This window comes from Candoia aspera, chromosome 1 (genome assembly GCF_035149785.1).
Source record: "Candoia aspera isolate rCanAsp1 chromosome 1, rCanAsp1.hap2, whole genome shotgun sequence".
Classification (NCBI taxonomy): Eukaryota; Metazoa; Chordata; class Lepidosauria; order Squamata; family Boidae; genus Candoia; species Candoia aspera.
In genome coordinates, this window is record NC_086153.1 from 330,513,497 (window position 1) to 330,534,299 (window position 20,803).

Here is a 20,803-nt window from a genome sequence, read left to right on the forward strand (position 1 = left end):
TTCCAATGCCCTTTCACACACCCTAATATTTGACAGCCTTTGAGCCTGCTGGGAGGAAGGGCAGTGCTGGGTGTGTATGCTTTCCAATTTTTTTTTTTGGTCCTTCCATTGACTACAGGGGACCCTGCTGCTATCTGCCTGCTTGTTTGCCTTTGGGTGTTTTTGAATAGCCCTCCTGATGTTTACTAGCAGAACGAATGATAAATACATATACATCCATAGCTGCTATCCTAGGCCCCTTAAAAAAATAAATAAATCGAAGTCTTAGCCCAGTAGTCAGAGATGGGACCAAACTGCATTAAAAAAAAATACTGTAGCCTTTCTTCATAGTATACATGGACCATAGGTATACACCCACAGTTAGAACAAAAAGACTTTGAAACTTCTTTAAGTCCCTCCTTAGGGGCGAGATGGGGGGTAATAAAAATTTGAGAAATAAATGGTTAAACTTTGTAATATCAATCAATCAATAAATGGTTAAACTTTGTAATATTTATATTCCCGCTGTAGTAGTTCATGGATACATTGAATATAAGCATTCATTCTTACGTGCCTTTCTTGTGCGTATACTTTTGAGATGATGTGCGCGCGTTCATATGCCGTGATTTTACATACTTTGCCAAGTTGGAGTAAAGTGTGTTCGGAACACGCCGAGCGACGCCGCAAGTCGCTTCAGGCTTAAAAACTCGGATTCTCGCGATCAGGCCCCTCGCCCCCCCGGGTCGGGCGTTTCTCCTCCTCTCGCACCGCTGGGGGGAGCCTCTAACGCGGGCTCCCTCCCCGTTCAAAACCCCAACCCCTCCCTTCCTCTCTCCCCTGCACTTCCGATCTCGCGACAGCTGCTACCGCGTTAAAATGGCTACAATGTAACATCTTTTCTGCCTTTGACGCTTTCTGAGCCGCGGCTGATCCGCAAGGATTTTTTGTAATAATAAAAAAAAATATATATGTAATTATTCTTTTGGAAAAGCAGCAACGTCTACGCGAAACGCCGCGAGGTCTTCCGACAGAGAAATGGTACGTGGCCGATTGCGAACCTGAAGGGGTGTGTGTTTTGAGGTTCTTTTAAAAACATTGTTATATTTGTGTTTTAGGGTCTTTTTTCTCTTGAGGTCCCTCCTCTGTCTATCATATCTCCAATTTGCTTGCCTTTCTTTTTTTTTTAACGCGAGCACCGCTTTCCGCGTTCGCCGCGATCCGAGGACGGGTTTGTTGTTGACGACTGGGGCGCTTTGCGTGGGGAAATTGCCCAAGGCCCGGAAGGGGAGAGGTCACGGCGGTTTCTTCAGAAGGTTGGCCTGTTTCTCGCCGTCTGACTGCATGCACATTATCACGCTAGGAAACTCGTTAAAGGCTTTGCCGTCCCGTCGGTGCAGAAGAGAATAGAGATTTTCCCTAAATTCGGACGCAACAGTTTGAGGATGGGATCTACATTTGTGCGGATATCACAGATGAGAGACTAAATTCAATAGCAACTGTCCTTTATCTAACACGGGTTGTGTCTGAATGCGCCCTCGTATCTTACCAGGTTGTCAGCGTTCCTAAAAAATAAGACAGTGTTTCACCCACTGGAGAAAAATAATATGTATTTGTTACTGAATGTTCTTATGTAAGAAGTTGTCTGATGTGACAGTAGGCTTACACATCACAGAATTAACTTTGCAAAGCTTTGTCTATGCTTGATTATATATATGGTCTAACAGGAAGATAAATATTAAAAGAGTTTTTTCTCCCTTTTCCGAGTGGAATAATTTCAAGGAAACTGCTTGGAGACAGCTCTGTGCCTAGCACTGATTTGACTTGCCAAAATAAGTTGCTAGCAAAAGTGTTTCTTCCATTCCTTTGTCTAGATGAGTTGACCTGGCTTGTACTGTAGTACTGCTCCTTTGAATGGAAAAGCAGAGGTTAATGGAAGTTAAACAATTTTTTTTAATCCCGCCTTTATGATTTTTATAAATAACTCAAGACGGCGAGCATACCTAATACTCCTTTCTCCCCCTATTTTCCCCACAACAACAACCCTGTGAGGCGAGTTGGGCTGAGAGAGAGGGACCCGCCCAAGGTCACCCAGCCGGCTTGCATGCCCAAGGCGGGACTAGAACTCTCATACCACGCCTGATTGGCTCTTGGGCTGAGGGAGAGGGACCGGCCCAAGGTCACCCAGCCGGCTTTCGTGCCTAAGGCGGGACTAGAACTCTCGGTCTCCTGGATTCTAGCCCAGCATCTTAACCACTAGACCAAACTTTTGCTAATTGTAAAGTTCTGGTCATCTTTTGCCTGGCCATTTTCCCCATCATTAATGTTTTATTTTGTAATTATGTAATTCCCTTGGAAGATCACTGTGGATAAATATGTGTAAGGCTGTATTCTAAGTTTACAGAGTATATAATCTTATCCAATTTGGTGGCTTCCAGATGTGTTGAGTAATCCCATTATACTCAGCATCACTGGCCATACTGTTTGGAGATAATGGGAGTTGAACTCCAATGTATTTGGATGGCATCAGGTTGATGAAGGCTGACCTACTTAACTTAGAGCTTAATTGGGGAATTCAGGCAACTTGGGAGGGAAATCTATTTTTAGTTCCTATATTCATACATACATAGAGGTGTGATATATATCCATACACACACACTCATGCTTACCAACTGTACTGCTCCAAATGTAGAGCTGTGTGATATAACTATGCAAGCCTAATACCAAAACAGCTATATTCAGATACCAATAAGAGAACATCTTCAGTTGCTCTGTTGCTGACCTGGAAAATGCCATTGCCTGCTGGAGGAATTTCAGAGCAAGATGCCAGCATGAAATAGCTGATTTTATTCTATTAATTTGGAACTAAATAGAGATCATGCTTTGGGGGGTGAGGGGTGGCTTCAAATATCAACCTACTTCACCAGATTAAGGTTACTGTGTTAATAGTTCTTTCAGCAGTAAATGGCCATTTTGCTTATGTGTCTATATTTAATATCAAACTGGACTATCACTCTGTGGATATTTTCTATACTCATACATGTGTATGTAAGAACAGGGAAATAGATACTGGTCTGCAAAAAAGATACTGGTCTGCAATTGATACTGATCTACTATACTATTGACAACAGAAGTGGTGATCTATACACATAATTCTTCTTTTAAAGATGTCTTTTTCAGTGTCTGCCAAGAAAAGGAGAACCATTATAAATAGTGAGTTTTAAAAGGATGGGAAGGAGAGGAAGGACATGTCCTGAAGTTTTGATTTGTTCATTTTAAAGTACTTCAAGATTAGGAGAAATTTCCAGCTAGTATCAGATTTGTGTTTTAATTTCCTAGCTACCAAAACTTCCTATTCTGTGAGAAGCCCTTACCTGTTTGTAGCATGCTAGTTGAAACTACAGAATCACTTTGGTGTAGTGGTTAAGACATCAGGCTAGTCACTGGGAGTTGGTGGGTTCTAATCCTGCCTTAGGCATAAAGCCAGCTGCAGAACCTAGGCCAGTCACTCTCTCTTAGCCCTAGGAAGGAGGCAATGGCAAACCACTTCTGAAAAAGCTTGCCAAGAAAACTGCAAGGACTAGTCCAGGCAGTCACCAGGCATCAATGCTAACTTGAAGACACACACACACACACACACACAAATAATAAATTGAAACTATTTTAGGAAAACAAGAAGATCAGAAGGGTTGCCATGTTGCTGTGCTGCAGGAAATAAGCAAGAAATAAAATCTTGTCTTTGCAGGGGGGTTTCTGCTGCCATAGCCTTGCTAAATACACTGCCATAGCCTGTGACACAGTGTAACGCACTGTATATAATACAGTATAATATACTGACAGTGAGAATTATTAAGCAGTGGAACAGCTGGCCTCCCAGAGTTGTGGGTGCTCCATCGCTGGAGGTTTTCAAGAAAAGATTGGACAACCATTTGTCTGAGATGGCATGAGGACTCCTGCCTTGGGCAGGGGGTTGGACTAGGAGACCTCCAAAGTCCCTTCCAGCCCTATGATTCTATGATTCTAATACTGCCTTTCCTTAATCTCACCATCCATCTTGACTACAAGGTTAAGGGCTGGAGTTATTTTAGTCCTGGTTTTGTTAAAGATATGGGGTGGGGGGATGCACTGTTTTTACTGTTGGACTTTGCTTTGTTTGCATGGCTTCCTAGAAGAAGGAGCGGAGGGAGAGATGTAGGGGGGTAACCCAGGCACAGCATGTGAAAGAATCCTGTGTTAGTATTTTCTTGTCTGTCCCCCCATTAGATGAATTATTTGTTTTCTTATTAATTGTTAACAGCATTTGTAACCCACCCTAGTCCCAAAGGATTCTGGGCAATGTGCAACATTTTAAAACTAAATTATAAACTCAACCAAAGACAAATTCCAAATAAAGTAATAAATGATGGATGGAATTAGCATTTGTCTTTTCCTTCAGGGTCCTTCATTACTTGTTACCATGCCTTCAGAAGTTGAATTGATGTTGTGGTTAGGGTTTGTTAAAAACTAGTTTGTTCTCCCTCTCTTCTTTTCCCCTATAGCTGACATAGAATAGCTCGTTTTTTAGGTTTCTTGAATTGATTGATTGATTGATTGATTGGTTGGTGCCTTCTAGTCAGTCTTGACCCCTGCCGACTGTCTGGACGAGGCCCTGCAGTTTTCTTGGCAAGGTTTCGGAGGTGGTTTGTTATTGCCTCCGTCCTAGGGCTGAGAGAGAGTGACTGGCCTAAAGTCACCCAGCCTGCTTTGTGGCTAAGGTGGTATTAGAACCCACAGTCTCTCGGTTTCTAGTCTGATGCCTTAACCTAGTGTTTCTCAGCCTTAGCAACTTTAAGGCGTGTGGACTTCAACTCCCATGGCTGGCTGGGGAATTCTGGGAATTAAGGTCCACATGCCTTACAGTTGCTAAGGTTGAGAAACCCTGCCTTAACCACTTCACAGAACTGGCTCTCTTTCTTGAAATTAAATTTTCTAATTTTGATTGCTGTATTCAAGATCTTATAGGCCACTAGCATATTTGCAATCTGCAGAACACCCCCTTTTTCTGAGGAACAGGACAGGATATAGACAAAAGGCAAGGAAGGAAGGGAACTCCATGGGCTTTTGGAAAGCAAGTAGAAGAGAGCTTCACCTCAGGAGACAAATCTTTGTATTGTTTTGGATAAAGATTTTGAGTAGCAGAGCAGGGCAGGGGCGCTCCTTGCCTTGATGACAGGTACCGCCAGTGAGAGATATGTTTCAGTAGTTGGTCTCAGTTCATGGTGTTCCTCAGAGCTTGATGGCTTGGCTTTCCTCGGTCCCTGCATAGGAATGGTGGCCATCACCCCCAAACAGGTTATGAGTCAAGGGGATGGAATGTAAATCTGGAAGAAATCAGTCCCAAGGAACATACTCCATACGCAGCGAGAAAAGGCCTTAACCCAGTAATATCCGATACCGGAAGATCTTGAGTATGTGTGCAGAGGCACAATCCAGTCAGGAAAATACAATACAGAACATTGGTGAATTCTCTTGAATTAGAGAAGCCTTATTAGAGAACTGCTTCCTCCATCAGTGAATTCAGAAAATCTGTGTCACCTCTTTTTCACCTCTCTGCTTATAATCATGTGTTTCTCCGAAGGAGAGAATAGAAATGGTTCCTAAATGAATGGCTCATTGCCTCTCCCTCCCCTTCCTTGCAGCCAGCCATCCAGTCAATTGATGGATACTCTACTCTGCTTCTGTGAGCTTTTTAATTTATACCCCACCCCCCACCCCGGTATCCAGCCATCTGCCTCCTTTCCTGTAGATTAGACTTGGCTCTGAGATTTGTGATATGATAGAATTCCTATCAATGAATAGAAGTTAGGCCAAAACAAGAGCACTCTGCCACAATATTATTTTATGATTAGAATGATTTAAAACATTTTTTTCTGTAGCCAAAAAGTCTTCCAGAAGATCTTGCAAAGTTCCTCCTTCAGTCTTATGCTTTCAAAGACATAGCCCACAAATAAAAGATTATGGGGTGAGAGGAGGGGAAAAATATTTGGGTACCTGTTTTTAAAGTTACCGTTTTTATATCAGCTAGCCTGGAGAAGCAATTTAGGTATAGATAGTCCTCAACTTACGACCACAATTGGGACTGGAACTTCCATTGCTAGGTGAGGTGGTCGTTAAATGAGTCATGCCAGATTTTACAACCTTTTTTGATGCAGTTGTTAAGCGAATCACCGTAATTGTTAAGTGAATAATATGGTTGTTAAGCGAATCCTGCTTCCCCCATTGACTTTGCTTGTTGGAAGCTGTCTGGGAAGGTCACAAATGGTGATCATGTGACCCAGGGATGCTGCAACTGTTGTAAATATGTGCTGGTGGCCAAATGTCTGGATTTTGATCACGTGATCACAGGGGCGTTGTGATAGTCATAAGTGCGAGGACCGGTTGCAAGTCACTGTTTTCAGCACTGTCATAACTTTGAACGGTTGCTAAACAAATGGTTAGAAGTTGAGGACTACCTGTATTCTTGTGAAATGACTCCCAAGAGGTTAGATTTGGGGGTGATGCAGGAGCAGCTAATCTCTTAGCAGAGGCAGTTGAACAGCATATTGGAATGGCTGTCTAGATGCCAATACAGCAGGCAATAAGCACCTCCTTGTTCACAGAAAGCCTGTCTCAGAATATCAAATTCTGGGTAAAGAAGAGGACTCTTCTAGTCTGCTTGTAAGGTTCCCAGCAGCTTTTTTGGGCCACCTTTGGAAACCAGTTGCTGAACTAGATGGGTCTTTGGCTGGCCTGGCTTTCCTAGATGTGATTAATTTCCGAGTTCAGAAGCTGTGTATGTCCGAGTGTGGGTTGCTGGGAAGCAGCAGCAGAGGAAGACTTTTTCTTATTTAAAACAGAGATATATTTTCAAAAAATATATTGTCTATAGATGGACAAATAGTTATTACAGTTGTACAATTAATGTCCAATATAACCTTAACAAAAGATACCAATCAAAGTACATTGAGCTGTTTTTATAATATTAAGAAGGAAAAAAGAAATATGAATTTTTGAGCTTAGTAACAAAGTCTCCACCACTTACTGTTTATAAATATTAAAAATAAAAGGAAAAAAGAGAAAAAATCCCTAAAAACAATATAGATAAATATTAGATTTTTGACTTCCCTCTTCATTGTTCTCCAACCAATTTGCGGTATCAGTTGGTGTAAACTTTAGAAACCACACTCTAAATATTTGGATTTGCCTTGCTGGGTGCTATATAATATATATGGAAGCCATTCTTGCCCGAAGCCTTTTCTTTTTCTTCTGTTTTGGAGCTTCAGACAAGCATCTGGCTGAACAATGCTGGAAATGGGACATAGGTCTAGAGAGGGGATTGTGGATCCAGTATTGTACCCACATCCTTCTTAAGTGTGTGTGTGTGTGTGCACATGTATTTTATAGCCTTAGCTCTGAAATGTATTCAGTAACTTTGAAGTAACAGTTATATCAGTCCCAAAGGGTCTTGTGGCACCTTTCAGGTTATTTGTGTAGGTATTATAATTAACATTTGTAAATATATGTATATAATATACATGGCATAAATCTGTGTTGATTATTATCCAAGTGCTTTTCTTGAGGACCTTACCATCTAACACTTGACCTGGAGGATCAACAGAGGAAGGAAAGCTGAAAAAGAATGATAAATAGGGAAACAGCATGCAGTTGTTTCATTGCACGTGTCAAGATTTAGCTGTCAGCTGAGTTTTTATTGGAGTGCAGGGGCCAAAAGCCTTGAAGAAAACCTGGTTTTGGTTATACAGCTTATAAATATCTTTTTGCTCTTTCCTGCCCATTTTCTTTCTTGTGCACTCAAACAGCTATTAAATTAACATAACAAAATAAAAATAATAAAAGGTAAAAGAGAGCCAGTTTGGTTTAGTGATTAAAGCGCTAGGCTAGAAACCAGGAGTCTGTGAGTTCTAGTTCCGCCTTAGGCAGGAAAGCCGGCTGGGTGACCTTGGGCCAGTCCCTCCCTCAGCCCAATCTGCCTCACAGGGTGGTTGTTGTGGGGAAGATAGGCGGAGGAAAGAGTATTAGGTCTGTTCCCCACCTTGAGTTATATATAAAAATAATAAAGGCAGGATAAAAAAATCTAAAAAAAAATTGAAGGAGTGATCTGACAAGAGAGAGTCAGCATCACAGACGTATTCTAGGAGATAACTGCAAATATTCTAGGACGCAGCAAGAGGATAATGACAGACATCTCTGGAAATAGACTGATTGTGGACAGTCCAGGTGGAGCAGTCAGAGGAACGAAGGGCATAGGGCAGGGCTGTCTCAGAAGGGAAGGACTGGAGAGAGAAGAGGAGAACCTGAGAAGGCTTAAAAAGGATGGGGAAGCTATGCTGAATCTGGGAAGAAAAAGGGAGGCAGATGAGAGGAGGAGCCTCAAAGAGAAATGGAAATCAGAATGGAAAGGTGGAGGAGGTGAGACCCCAGAAGGAAGTTACAGTTGAGGTGAGAGATCAGTGCACAAACCAAGGATTTGGCCAAGCAGGTCAGAACCATGTTCTTCAGCAGCATATTCTTAATTTCTCTATTTTTCAGGTGGAGAAACTGAGGCTGAAAGGCGAGAGCTTTTCTGTTATAGTTTTTACTGACCTGTTTTCATTTGCTTCTCTCTTGCCAGGAGAAGACACCCTCAATGCTGCCTGCCCTTACTGCTGTTCCCCTGCCAAACCATGAGCTCAGAGCTTCACCCACCCACATCCAAAGCACAGCCGAGAAGGAGGAAGTGCCGTTGATGACGTCTCCCGTATCTTCATTGCATGGTAAATGCGATTTGAGAGGGAAGGAAAGTGACATGGATGGCTGGGCTGAACTGGGCTGTTACTGTAAAATAATATGGTGGGTTCAAAGCTTAGCTGGCGATTGCGGTTGGAAAACCTGGCTAGTTTTAGGATGCCACAACCCCTCACTTAAAACGCTGTCCTCTTACTTCACTTTGCTTTTCTTGTTTCCCAGGATCTAACAATCCAGGGCTTTTGGGCAGCCAGACACAACCAGCATGGAGTGGGAGTAGCAGTTCTCGAAACCAGGATCTGCAGCTCCCAAAGCGCAGACCTACTGCAGGTAAATTTGGGGCCATCCTTCTGTTACCACCCATCTGTCATTTTTACTGTCTCTCATTTCGATAGAGAAACATTAAAAGGGCGAGATGGGTTCATGGCTCCCAATGGCGTGGATGTCAGCCTCCAGATAGGCTGTGTGCCTGTTTCCTCGTGAAATAATTTCTTTATAAACATTATTTCTTCTCCTGCATGTATACAATGCACTCAGGAAGTTCTTTGGAAGTGATATCCTCTTGTGTCCTGCAACCCTGCTGTGGAATTTTGGTACACCATTATCTGGCAGTCTTGCTTACGCATAAACCATGTTCATCTTTAGAGCAATCTGATATTTTCAAATGCTGGGTTGGTAGATTAAGAAGTCCAGGCAAGTAATTAATTTGCAAAGCATTTCATGATCTTTAGCCTGAAGGGAGAGGCCACTTTTGTTCATACAGGTAGTCCTCACTTAATGACTGGTTGCTTAATGACCGTTCAAAATTATGACAACCTTGGAAAGGGTGCTTTATGGCCCGTAAAGCACTTCCAGCCATTGTGAAATGTCACAACCCACTCGGTCACATGACTGCATTTTGGGTGCTTAGAAACTGGCTCACATTTACAACTGGTTGCCAAGCACCCCACGATCATGTGATCACCATTTGCAATCTTCTCTGCTGGCTTCCCCAGAAAGTCAATGGGGAAGCCGGCAGGGAAGGTTGTAAGTGGAGGGGACAGAGGGGAGGGGAAACCCTTCAGCAGGCTGAAGGAACGGAGCTCAAATCCTGGAGATTTCTGCTTTGTTCCATCAGCCCCATGAAGGATTTCCCCACCGTGTATGGAGGGGAGGAGAAACCTTTGGCAGGCAGCTCTTTCGCTCCATCCACTTAACGACCCAGGAGATTGCTTAACCATCACAACCGGGAGTGTTGGGATTGTGGTCGTTGAACGAAGCAGTCACATGGGCATCTCGCTTAATGACCAATTCACTCAGCAACCGAGATTCCGGTCCCAATTGTGGTCATTAAGCAAGGACTACCTGTATTTTAAAGAGGGGTAAAAGTGAGGCTGGGAAAACCGCTGTCTGCGGTTTCACAAACAGTTTGCATCAGTGATAGAAACTTGAGCTCAACTCCAAGTCCACCCGTGGCTCCCTTAATCTGCAGGCATCACAAAGAGGCCTGCATGGTTCATTTGCAAAGAAAGCACTCCTGCTTCTATTCTTTCTCGCCATTCCAGGGAAGCGTTATCAGTGCTCAGGGGATGGCTGCCGGCTGGTCTGCCGCAGCATGAAGGAACTTCTCGACCACATGCAGGTCCACTATCGGCCCACGGAGTCCCTTGAGGGTAAGGCTGGCTTTTCAAGCTTGTCCATGGGGTGGGGGGATAGTACAGATCAGGAGAAGGGTACAGAGTCCCATGAAAGATTGTGCTGCATTGTTTCTTCTTTCTTGCATTTTCCAGCACAGGAGCATAGGGAGTTGCCTTTAATTCTTTTATATTAGTCTATTCGTGTATCTAAGCCAGGGGTGCAGAAGCCTACAGAGGGTCTTGCTGTGTTTTTTTTTTTTTGCCCTCCCCCTTTCTGGCATGGCCCTTGAGCGTCAGCAGAGGGTTCATCTTTTGCTGGGAAGAATGGCAGAAGAAGCACTGTGATTTTCCTCCTGTTTGTTGTGGGGAAAACGGAAGCATCCTCCCTCTCTGTTCTTCCCACCAAAGGAGGTAAAGACTGCTGCGGGGAAGGGAGGGTGTGCTCGGGGACTGTCTGCTGCATTTGTGCCCCCTAAACGTTTGATGCGGGCCTGGAGACGTTGTACACTGCTGATGTAGAATAACATTGTCTCCTTTGACCAGCAGTTTTTCCCCATCCTGTTGTGCGTTCCATAACTCTGTTAACTGTGATTCTTTTAACTGGAAATGTTGAGGACTCCGGCATCTGCATGCAGAGTCTGTGCTTTTCTGCTGAGTGAAGACGTTTATATAAACACGAGACAACCCATGACCTGCTGGGTCATCATTTCAGAGATATTTCCTTACCAGATTCCTCAATGCCCTCAACAATGACAGAGCTTCTAACATTATGGAAAAGTTCTTAAAAATTCAGGGAGAGATGTATCTGCCTTGAAAGTGGCCAATGTTGAACTGTATAGCCCAGTCAAACATCAGGAGTTGACCACAGGAAATGTTTTATGACATTTTGTATTACGTCATAAAACGTTTTCTGACAATTTTTATGACATAAAATGTTTTATAAAATTTGCCAAATTTCTATTCCATGGGATTCATGGATCCCAGATTTTGGATGCATTCTGTAAAGTTAGCCCATTTGAGGTATCTTGGTTCAAAAATTGTTGCTCTACGATGCATCATTTCACCCAGTTAAAGGTTACAAAGTATCAAACAGACACGAGAGTTTTAGTAGTATATAGATGCCCATAGAGATACCTTTACACAACTTACTAATGATAACTATAGTTTACGTGTGTGTTTTATAAAGGGCATATATTAGAAATGCAGCATCACCAGTATTCTGTTTCCAAAAGTAGCCAGCCAGATACTTCTCAGGGGTGTTTAAGAGTGCTATGAAGGCACCTGCATATCCCCCCAAATTCACAGGCTGTCACTGAATAGAATAGAGACTTGATATAATCAGCAGGATTCATAAGATGATATCTCTTCTCTGATCCTACCTGAAAGACAGTCCATCCTTTGTCTCATGATAAGGTGTTTCCATAACTCATTTATTTATAAAATCATATGAAGAATGACTTGAATGGACAAACCCATTATGTTTTTAAAAACGGTCACCCTCAACTGCAGAAATGAACACTTCTGTTGGCCACGTGTCCATGTTCTTGTTGCTCTTTTGGCAAAACTTTTTCCAGAATGTTTTTTAGACTTCCCAGTTTGGACTGCAGCTCTGAGGTTTCCTGATGGCCTTCTGTTTGAGTACTACTTACTGTTGAAAATCAGCCAATGTCAGCTAGGTGCTGCCATCTGCTGGGCCATTGTATTTATAGGCTGTCTGAAATTCTCCTGCAAACTAAAGTTTGGGCAAGAGATCAGGACTTGTAATGGTATGGGGGAATGACCTTGGGAGACAGGAGGAAGAGCCACAGCCTAGACAACGGTCTGATGAATGAAATCTGAGTCCAAAGGGGTGGTGGTGGAAGGGGAGAAAGCATCTCAGAAGGGACTCTCCCTAGTTTTCGGGAGAGTAAAAGTAAGGGAGGGGAGAGGTGCTTTCAGACTTGCCAGTTTCTGTTACTGCAACCTTACAATAAAGGTAGCGTTAGTACTTGTGGTTGGTGCTTCTTGTCTGGACTACCTCGAAGGGCTGACAGGACTGAAGCAAATCTTCATTAAAGACCTGGCTCTTCACCCAGGTCTTTGGCAAGTGTGATTGAAGCCTCCCTTTCTTCTTTTTCTTTGTTCCCCTCTGGGTTAGTTATCTTTGCCATCTTTGCCTTTTTTGTTTTATGTTGTTTTCTTGTTTTAAATGTTTTTTTAACATTTTGGAAACTGTCCAGAGTCGTCGGGAATCGGGCAGCATATACATTTAAGAAATCAGTCAATAAAGCCACAGAGCCACTGAACTGCTGGGTTTCTCTTAGGAAAGACATTCTGCTGTTCTACCCTGGGTTGCATGGAATCGTTCCCCAACATGCAAGACCTGATGGGTCACATGAAGGTGCATTACAAGCCCAACCGCTACTTCAAGTAAGACCCTGTTTGGCTGTTAGTTTATTTTTGTTAAACATGTATATTTATTTTAACAAATGCTCTGGAAAAGGAGGGAGTGTGGTGGGCTAATGAAAATCAGTTCAAATTTAAATAGGTCTCTCTCCAATTATCCCTTCCCTTTCTCATGCATTTGAATCCCCGGTGAAATATAAAGCTTGGCAAGTGAATGTGGGGCAAATCATTGTCAAGTTAATCTGCATTATAGGATGATTGTTAGGATAAACATCTATGTGGCTCTGACTGGGATCCGGAAGAGTGAGAGGAATGTAATAAACAGCAAGTCTATTTGGGAACTCCAATTAAAACAGTTTTTCTCAACCGTGGCAACTTTAAGATGTATGGACTTCAACTCCCAGAATTCTCCAGCCAGCATAGCTGGCTAGCGCATTCTGAGAGTTGAAGTCCACACACCTTAAAGCTGCCAAGGTTGAGAAACACTGAGCTAAAGGAATGCTTTTTTCCCAACAGCTAGCATAGAACAGATCACCCTTCCCAACTGGCCCCCTTCCATAAAGGTCAAGAAGGTTGGTTCCTCTCCCACCCCCCCACCCCCCCGGCCTTCTATTCTTGGATCAAAGCAAACATCCTCCCATGAATATATGCAGATTAGAGGCTCCCAAAAGTGACTGGGCAAAGAGGGAACCTGCCTTAAAGGGGATGAAGAGAAATTGGGTCAGGTGAAGTCTAAGACAGAATATAAGGTCCACACAGTCCACACAGAATATAAGGATTAGAAAGTACCTTGGAGTTCATGTAGGCTGGGGAATTCTGGGAGTTGAAGTCCACACATCTTAAAGTTGCCACGGTTGAAAAACACTGATCTAGCTCAGCTTCCTGCCCAGTGCCACTGTTGCATCCCTGTGAAATTGCCATCCTGCACCTGTTTAAACACTCCACTGACGGAGAGTCCACCACTCCCTGAGGCAGTCTGTACCATAGTTGAATTTCTTTTACTGTTAGGAAACATTTCTTGATACCTACTGAAACCTACTTCCTTGTAATTAAATCCCTTGCTTCTTGTTCTGTCTTCTGGAACAGTTGTCAACAACAGCAGCCTTTCTACAGGACAACACTTCCAAAAGCTGAAGACTGTTTCCATGTCTTCTCCTGTTCTTCTTTTCCTCAGGCTAAACATACCCAAAGCCTCTACCCATTCCTCATAAGTTTTTCCCTCCAGGCCCTTTACCGGCACGTTAGCTTTCCTCTGGATACACTCCAGTTTCTCAGTGTCCTTCCTAAAATGCAGCATCCAGAACTGATGCAATATTCTAGCCACAGTCTGACCAATACAAACAGAGAAAGACGGTGACTACTGTGCTCCTATGACTGCATTGGCTTTTTTTGCAACTGCTTCACACTATTGGCCCAGGAGATGTTTGTGGTCCAGCAAGACATTCAAACCATTTTTGCATGCACTGCTGCCCAATATGTGCCTTTACAACTTAATACCTTTGATTTTTCTTATGCAAATGTATTGGTTTGGCATGGCAGAGGGGTCACTTGGGATACATCCATCACTGCCTGGGCCACTACATTTGCACCAGCTGTAGATTCTGAGTGCTTTCCACAGGGAGCATGTAGGCCACATTGCAGTAATCCAGGCAGGAGCTATGAATCCAGGAGGACCTCCAAAGTGCAAATCACATCTGAACGAGGGAGTAGAACTCCATTCAGAGTCAAAGTTGGTATTTCCCTGAAATCATTTGGCCCATAAACCCAAAGCCCTTCCAATTTGGAGGGATTCAGTTTTAGTCTGTTCCTCCCCATCCAATCCATGGGCTAGCACTTCTGTTGCGTTGCCTGTTTGGCCTGGAGCTGAAATGCATAGCTGGATATCCTTTGTATATTGATGATACTGGACCCTGTGCTGATGGATGACTTCTCCCAAAAATTTCATATAGATATTTAAAAGAAGTGAAGATGGTAGAGAGTTGTGAGGCATTCCGCAAAGTAGAAGTGTCTGGGCAGATCTCACCACCAATTGGAATCGACTCCTCAGGAAGGTGGAGATCCACTGCAAAACAGTGCATCCCACTCTAATCCCATGGAGGCAGTCCAGATGGATACCACAGTTGATGGTTTGGAAAGCTACTGAGAGATCAAGGAGGACTAGGAAGCTTGCATTCCCCTAATCCTGATCTCTCCAAAGGTCATCTACAAATGTGATCAATCTAGTTTCCTAGGCTGAAACCTGACTGCCAAAGGTCCAAAAAACCTGCTTCTTCTAGCGTCTTTTGGAAATTCAGGGTGACCACTTTTGCTATAACCTTTCCTAAAAAGGCAAGGTTTGAGACAGGTCTAAAAGTAGCCAAAATAATGGGGTTCAGTGAAGGCTTCTTGAGCAGGAGGCACACCACAGCCTCTTTCAGAGATGATGGAAACACTCCCCACTCAAAGAAGCATTTATTACTGCTTAAAATCTAACCTGCCACCTCATGAGAGGCCATAACTAGCTATGAGGGGCAGGGATCCACCTGAAAGGTGGCAGAGGTGACACTAGAGAGTTCCCTGTCCATTTCCTCAGGACCCACAGACTTGAGATTGATTCCAGATCACTCTTCAGATTGAAGCCCCAGTCATCTCCACTGGTACTGTCAAGCTAGAGTCCAACTCTTAGAATCTGAGCAGTTTTATCTGCTAAATGCTGCAAGAGTTCTTCACAGGAGCCCTTCGGATATTTTTGGCAATTGTCTAAAATGAAGCAAGTGCTGGATAGTATTCATCAGGCACAGTAAGAGTGGCAAAGTACTCTAGGCATCTCTTCTGCCACTTCATCTCCCTGAGCTCATTAAACCGAGGGGTTGCAGGGGGTCTGTGAGAGGGAAGAGTTTACCAATGATTTCAGGTATGCTGTTGTTTGTTCCTAATAGGCCTCCAAGCAATGCAAGCAGCTTTAGTGACAATTCACAGCCTAGTAAAATCTGTCTCCTGTGAATTTGACTGGCCTTGTTTTCCAGACATCTTGTCTTCTTACAATAAGCGAACTTCCTGGGCCTCAGGGCAAAGGTGCAATGCCCATCTCTCCTGGGGAGTGAGGAATCCCGCAGCACTGACCAGCCTGTTGGGAACTCAGTGCTAAATGCTTTGCTTAACCTGTTTTGTTTTGATTCCATCCAGATGTGAGAACTGCATGTCACGTTTCCGGACACACCGCTCCCTCTTCAAGCACCTGCACAGCTGTTCTGATGCCGCCACCACTGCCGCCGCCTCTTCCCCAGCCCTGACATCGGAGAAACCCATCTTCCCACCTACCTCTAGCCTGGAAAAAGAGCCTCCAGGGAAGCTGCTGGAGGAGCTTCCAAAACTCCAGAGCGTCATACAGCACTTCAAGAAAGAAGCTCTTCTCCCTGGCACGATGGACACTGCTCTCGCCACCGACTTGCTGCCGGCTGGACTTCCTGGCCCCTTAGAATCTGTGCCGTTGCCAGCCTCTCCTACCTATCCTCTGTTGGAGCAATCCCTGTTTGGGCCCCCCTCCCTGGCAAGGTTCTCTGGGCCACCTCACCCTTCGGTTTCAGGGCCCTTCTTGCCCTATATGCACCCCACGTCCTATGCTTTACCTCAAGCTGCAGTGCAGAACCGCCTCCGACCTTTCTTGCCAGGCCAAGGCCTCCCTGTTTCCAGCGCTGTGTGGAAGAAAAGCCAAGGTGAGCAACTGTCCTCCTCCGTTTTGAGAATTTTCCAATATACTTACGATTCTGCTCTTCCTGCACTAAATTCAGCTTGCATCTTACGCAGGTGTCAACCCCTTTCAGAGTTGTGCATTAATGTCCAGCATTTTACTATGTTATTTCAGGGGGCTGTGCAGGAGATGCTACTAAGTCTTAGCTGCTTCAAACCAAATGATCATGTATATTCAAGTCATGAATTTAATCTGGAGGAATACAGGGTGTAGGACTGAACCTTGTGGCACTTCACTTGATCACTCTCTTTCTTCTGAGAAGAAACAATAGATGAACAATTTTTGGGTATGATTTTTACAAGCCAGCTGTGTATCTATTTAATTGTCATGCCATCCAGCCCACACTTAACCAGCTTAGAATAACATGGAATACTCTGTCAAATGTAGTGCTGAAATCAAGATATCTGACATCCCCAATATTCCCATTATCTACTAAAGAGAATTATTCTTTACAAATCCATGCTGGTCTAACAGTCGCTATATTGTTTTAAAGGTACTTCCAAATCAATCATTTATAATCTGCTGTAGAATCTTCACAGCTATCAGTATCAGACTGACTGGTCTGTAATTTCCTGAATTTCCTAGTTTTGAAGATAGAGATTTGTTTTCCTCTTACCCTCTTATACTTTACCAGTTCTCTACAATTTCTCAAAGATAGTGCATACAAGATTCATCTAGACCATCAGCGAGTTCCTTCAGTAATCTTTTCAACACGAGTAGTTAGAGCTGCAATTGGAAGTCAGGAAACTGACTGGATTTTCTGTTTCTGCTTTCCATTGCAGGACACTCTTCCAACAGCCGCATTGTATGGCAACACACCCGGGGCCGTTACAATTGCTTACAGTGCCCCTATTCCACAGCCTCTCGGGAGGAGATGACCCAGCATACTGAAGACCACCGCAAAAATCCCTCTCCAACCAGTCGCTTAGATGGGGAAATGGGTGAGTGCCATGTGAACCTTGGTAATTAAACTTTGGAAAGCGGAAAAAAACTCATCGGGGAGTCCTCTGTTTCTCTCTTGTTATGGAAGGACTAATTCAAGGCCCAATACAGGTGGTCCTCACTTAACAACCATTTGTTTAATGACGGTTTGGACTTACAGTAGTGCTGGAAAAACTGACTTATGACCAGTACTCACACTTACAACCGTTGCAGCATCTCCATGGTCATGTGATCATGATATGGGTACTTAGCAACCGGTTCACATTTATGACCTTCACAGTGTCCCATGGTCATATATGATTGCCATTTTTGATCTTCCTGGCTGGCTTCTGGCAAGCAAAATCAGTGGGGAAACCGCAATTTTAATGAATGATGAATGATGAAGTCTAGATGAATCTTGTAATGCATTTATCTAGACCATCAGTGAGTTCCTTCAGTAATCTTTTCAACATGAGTAGTTAGACCTGCAATTGGAAGTCAGGAAACTGACTGGATTTTCTGCTTCTGCTTTCATTGCAGGACACTCTTCCAACAGCCGCATTGTATGGGAACATACCCGTGGCCGTTATAATTGCTTACAGTGCCCCTATTCCACAGCCTCTCGGGAGGAGATGACCCAGCATGCTGAAGACCACCGCAAAAATCCCTCTCCAACCAGTCGCTTAGATGGGGAAATGGGTGGGTGCCATGTGAACCTTGGTAATTAAACTTTGGAAAGCGGAAAAAAACTCATTGGGGAGTCCTCTGTTTCTCTCTTGTTATGGAAGGACTAATTCAAGGCCCAATACAGGTGGTCCTCACTTAACAACCATTTGTTTAATGACGGTTTGGACTTACAGTGGTGCTGGAAAAACTGACTTATGACCAGTATTCACACTTACGACTGTTGCAGCATCCCTGCGGTCATGTGATCATGATTTGGGCACTTAGCAACCGGTTCACATTTATGACCTTCACAGCGTCCCATGGTCATATATGATTGCCATTTTTGATCTTCCTGGCTGGCTTCTGGCAAGCAAAATCAGTGGGGAAACCGCAATTTTAATGAATGATGAAGTCTAGATGAATCTTGTAATGCATACAAGATTCATCTAGACCATCAGCAAGTTCCTTCAGTAATCTTTTCAACATGAGTAGTTAGACCTGCAATTGGAAGTCAGGAAACTGACTGGATTTTCTGCTTCTGCTTTCCATTGCAGGACACTCTTCCAACAGCCGCATTGTATGGCAACACACCCGTGGCCGTTACAATTGCTTACAGTGCCCCTATTCCACAGCCTCTCGGGAGGAGATGACCCAGCATGCGGAAGACCACTGCAAAAATCCCTCTCCAACCAGTCGCTTAGATGGGGAAATGGGTGAGTGCCATGTGAACCTTCGTAATAAAACTTTGGAAAGCGGAAAAAAACTCATTGGGGAGTCCTCTGTTTCTTTCTTGTTATGGAAGGACTAATTCAAAGCCCAGTACAGGTGGTCCTCACTTAACAACCATTTGTTTAATGACGGCTTGGACTTACAGTGGTGCTGGAAAAACTGACTTATGACCAGTACTCACACTTACAACTGTTGCAGCATCTCCACGGTCATGTGATCATGATTTGGGCACTTGGCAACCGGTTCACATTTATAACCTTCACAGCATCCCATGGTCATATACGATTGCCATTTTTGATCTTTCTGGCTGGCTTCTGGAAAGCAAAATCAGTGGGGAGCCACGATTCCCTTAATGACCACATGGTTTGCTTAACTGCTGCAAAAAAGGTAGTAAAATCAGGGCAGATTCACTTAATGACTGCTTCGCTACTGAATTTTCCAGTCCCAATTGTGGTTAAGTGAGGAATACCTGTATATTATTTCCATAATTAATGTTAACAGTCCTTCAATTTGATCTACAGTCAGGAGTTTAAAAGTCTGCACTAATACTGGGGTACGTCCTCTGTGAACTTCCGAGGCCGAAATGTATCAAATGTTACAAATATGTATGTAATAAGTACTTTAGCTATTTCAGTGATTTACGTTCCTGATACCCTCAAAATTACTGAGATTATAGCTTTGTGAAGGGATGGGTGTGGGGGCTGTACCTGACATTTAACCAAACCTTTCTATCTTAATCCTGAAAGAAATGCACCCTTCTCTGTGACTCAGAACTTTCCCCTCCATTTTGATTCTTTGTATTTTAACTATATTCCTTTAAACGGACGTTTTTTTCCTCTTGTTTTTTTCTCTCACCCAGACTTTGGTGTTGCCCTTCCCTCATTCCACCCGAAGTTGACACCAGAAGTGGAGAACTCCCTCTTTTCCCCGCTGTGAGGTTTCCACTGGGCTGATCAAGCTGACTTTATTATTTCCCCCATGAAAAACAGCACCTGTGTGGAGAATTTTTTTTTTTTTAATGTGTGCGTTCCCCCCAGGAGGCATCTGGGGACAACCAGGTGTCAAATGTAGGCCGGAATTCATCTGCATTCTAGCTTGTCCAGAATGAGCAAGTGCACTGATGTATTCTGCATAGTCTGGTTTGTTTCTAGTTACTCCCTTTGGCAGGAAAAGCCAAACTTCTTACGCTCTCTGTTTTGTTGAGCATTGCATCTGAATCTAGTCCTTGGCTTATTCCTCAAATAACAAGCTAATAATATATGCCAATGTCCATTCTTGGCTTAAATCAGTTTTGTCAAGAGAAGAATGTCAGGGATTCTAGGCCAACGTGAACACGCAGACCAGAGAGAGTGGCCTGGCTTGTTTGCAGTCATTCCTCCGAGCAGGAGCAAGTACACGTACCAGCCTGCTTCTCCATTCTTCATAAGCCAGGTTTCGAAGACTTGGTCTTAGGATATGTGCATCAGTTCCTCTCCCACCTACTTCCTCCCCATGCCTTTTGATTCATAAAAATGTGTTGACAACTGAGTACCATTTAAAAGGGAAAGGGAGTTGAAATTGATTATTGAAACTTAATTTAATCAACTTTCCTGTGCATTGCCTTCCTTTTTTTTCTATTTAAAATTGATTTTTCTCCTGCTTTTATGGTAAAAAAAATATTCCCTAACTCTGTACAGTCACGACTAGTTATGCTCAGGTTTGTAAGTGGGCTACTGCTGCTTTTGAAAAAAAAAATAAATTGGAATTGTACAGAAAGGCACATATTATGTCTGTGGCATTTATGAGAGAATTTCTCATCTTTAATGTATAGGGAAGGCAGGAAAGTGCCTTGGTTTGTTTATCCTCCTGCTTATTTATTGCTAGGGCCCAAGAAGGGTAACAGGCCACACCAGCTGACTCTCCATTTTATGGTCACCATACAGAAAGAGGAACTGAGATTTTCAGTATTGCTCCAACCGAGCTTCCCTAAAGACCATATCAGAATAGCATGCTTGATTATACGCAGTCTAACTTAAAA

At 43.5% G+C, this 20,803-nt stretch overlaps 2 protein-coding genes across 4 annotated transcripts in view; both read left to right on the forward strand.

Annotated features, from left to right (window-relative positions):
- The window catches only part of ARRDC2 (arrestin domain containing 2), a 463,191-nt gene that overhangs the window by 429,284 nt on the left and 13,104 nt on the right, over window positions 1-20,803 (forward strand). The window lies entirely within an intron of this gene.
- On the forward strand, window positions 828-20,544 carry ZNF414 (zinc finger protein 414). Of its 3 annotated transcripts, XM_063290673.1 has the most exons (10): window positions 828-1,017; window positions 8,627-8,768; window positions 8,962-9,069; window positions 10,284-10,391; window positions 12,659-12,764; window positions 15,906-16,435; window positions 17,253-17,411; window positions 17,932-18,090; window positions 18,612-18,770; window positions 19,646-20,544. In XM_063290673.1, exons 1-10 carry the CDS (start codon window positions 1,015-1,017, stop codon window positions 19,720-19,722), a joined length of 1,551 nt encoding a protein of 516 aa, XP_063146743.1. In that variant the 5' UTR covers window positions 828-1,014; the 3' UTR covers window positions 19,723-20,544. The 3 variants fall into 3 exon arrangements, with proteins under 3 accessions (XP_063146743.1, XP_063146744.1, XP_063146745.1); XM_063290674.1 differs by lacking the exon at window positions 17,253-17,411; XM_063290675.1 differs by lacking the exons at window positions 17,932-18,090; window positions 18,612-18,770.

Coding starts and splice junctions, on each gene's coding strand:
- ZNF414 (XM_063290673.1), top strand. Junction 9,070..10,283: donor AAAGCGCAGACCTACTGCAG/GTAAATTTGGGG, acceptor TCGCCATTCCAG/GGAAGCGTTATCAGTGCTCA. Junction 18,091..18,611: donor TCGCTTAGATGGGGAAATGG/GTGGGTGCCATG, acceptor TTTCCATTGCAG/GACACTCTTCCAACAGCCGC.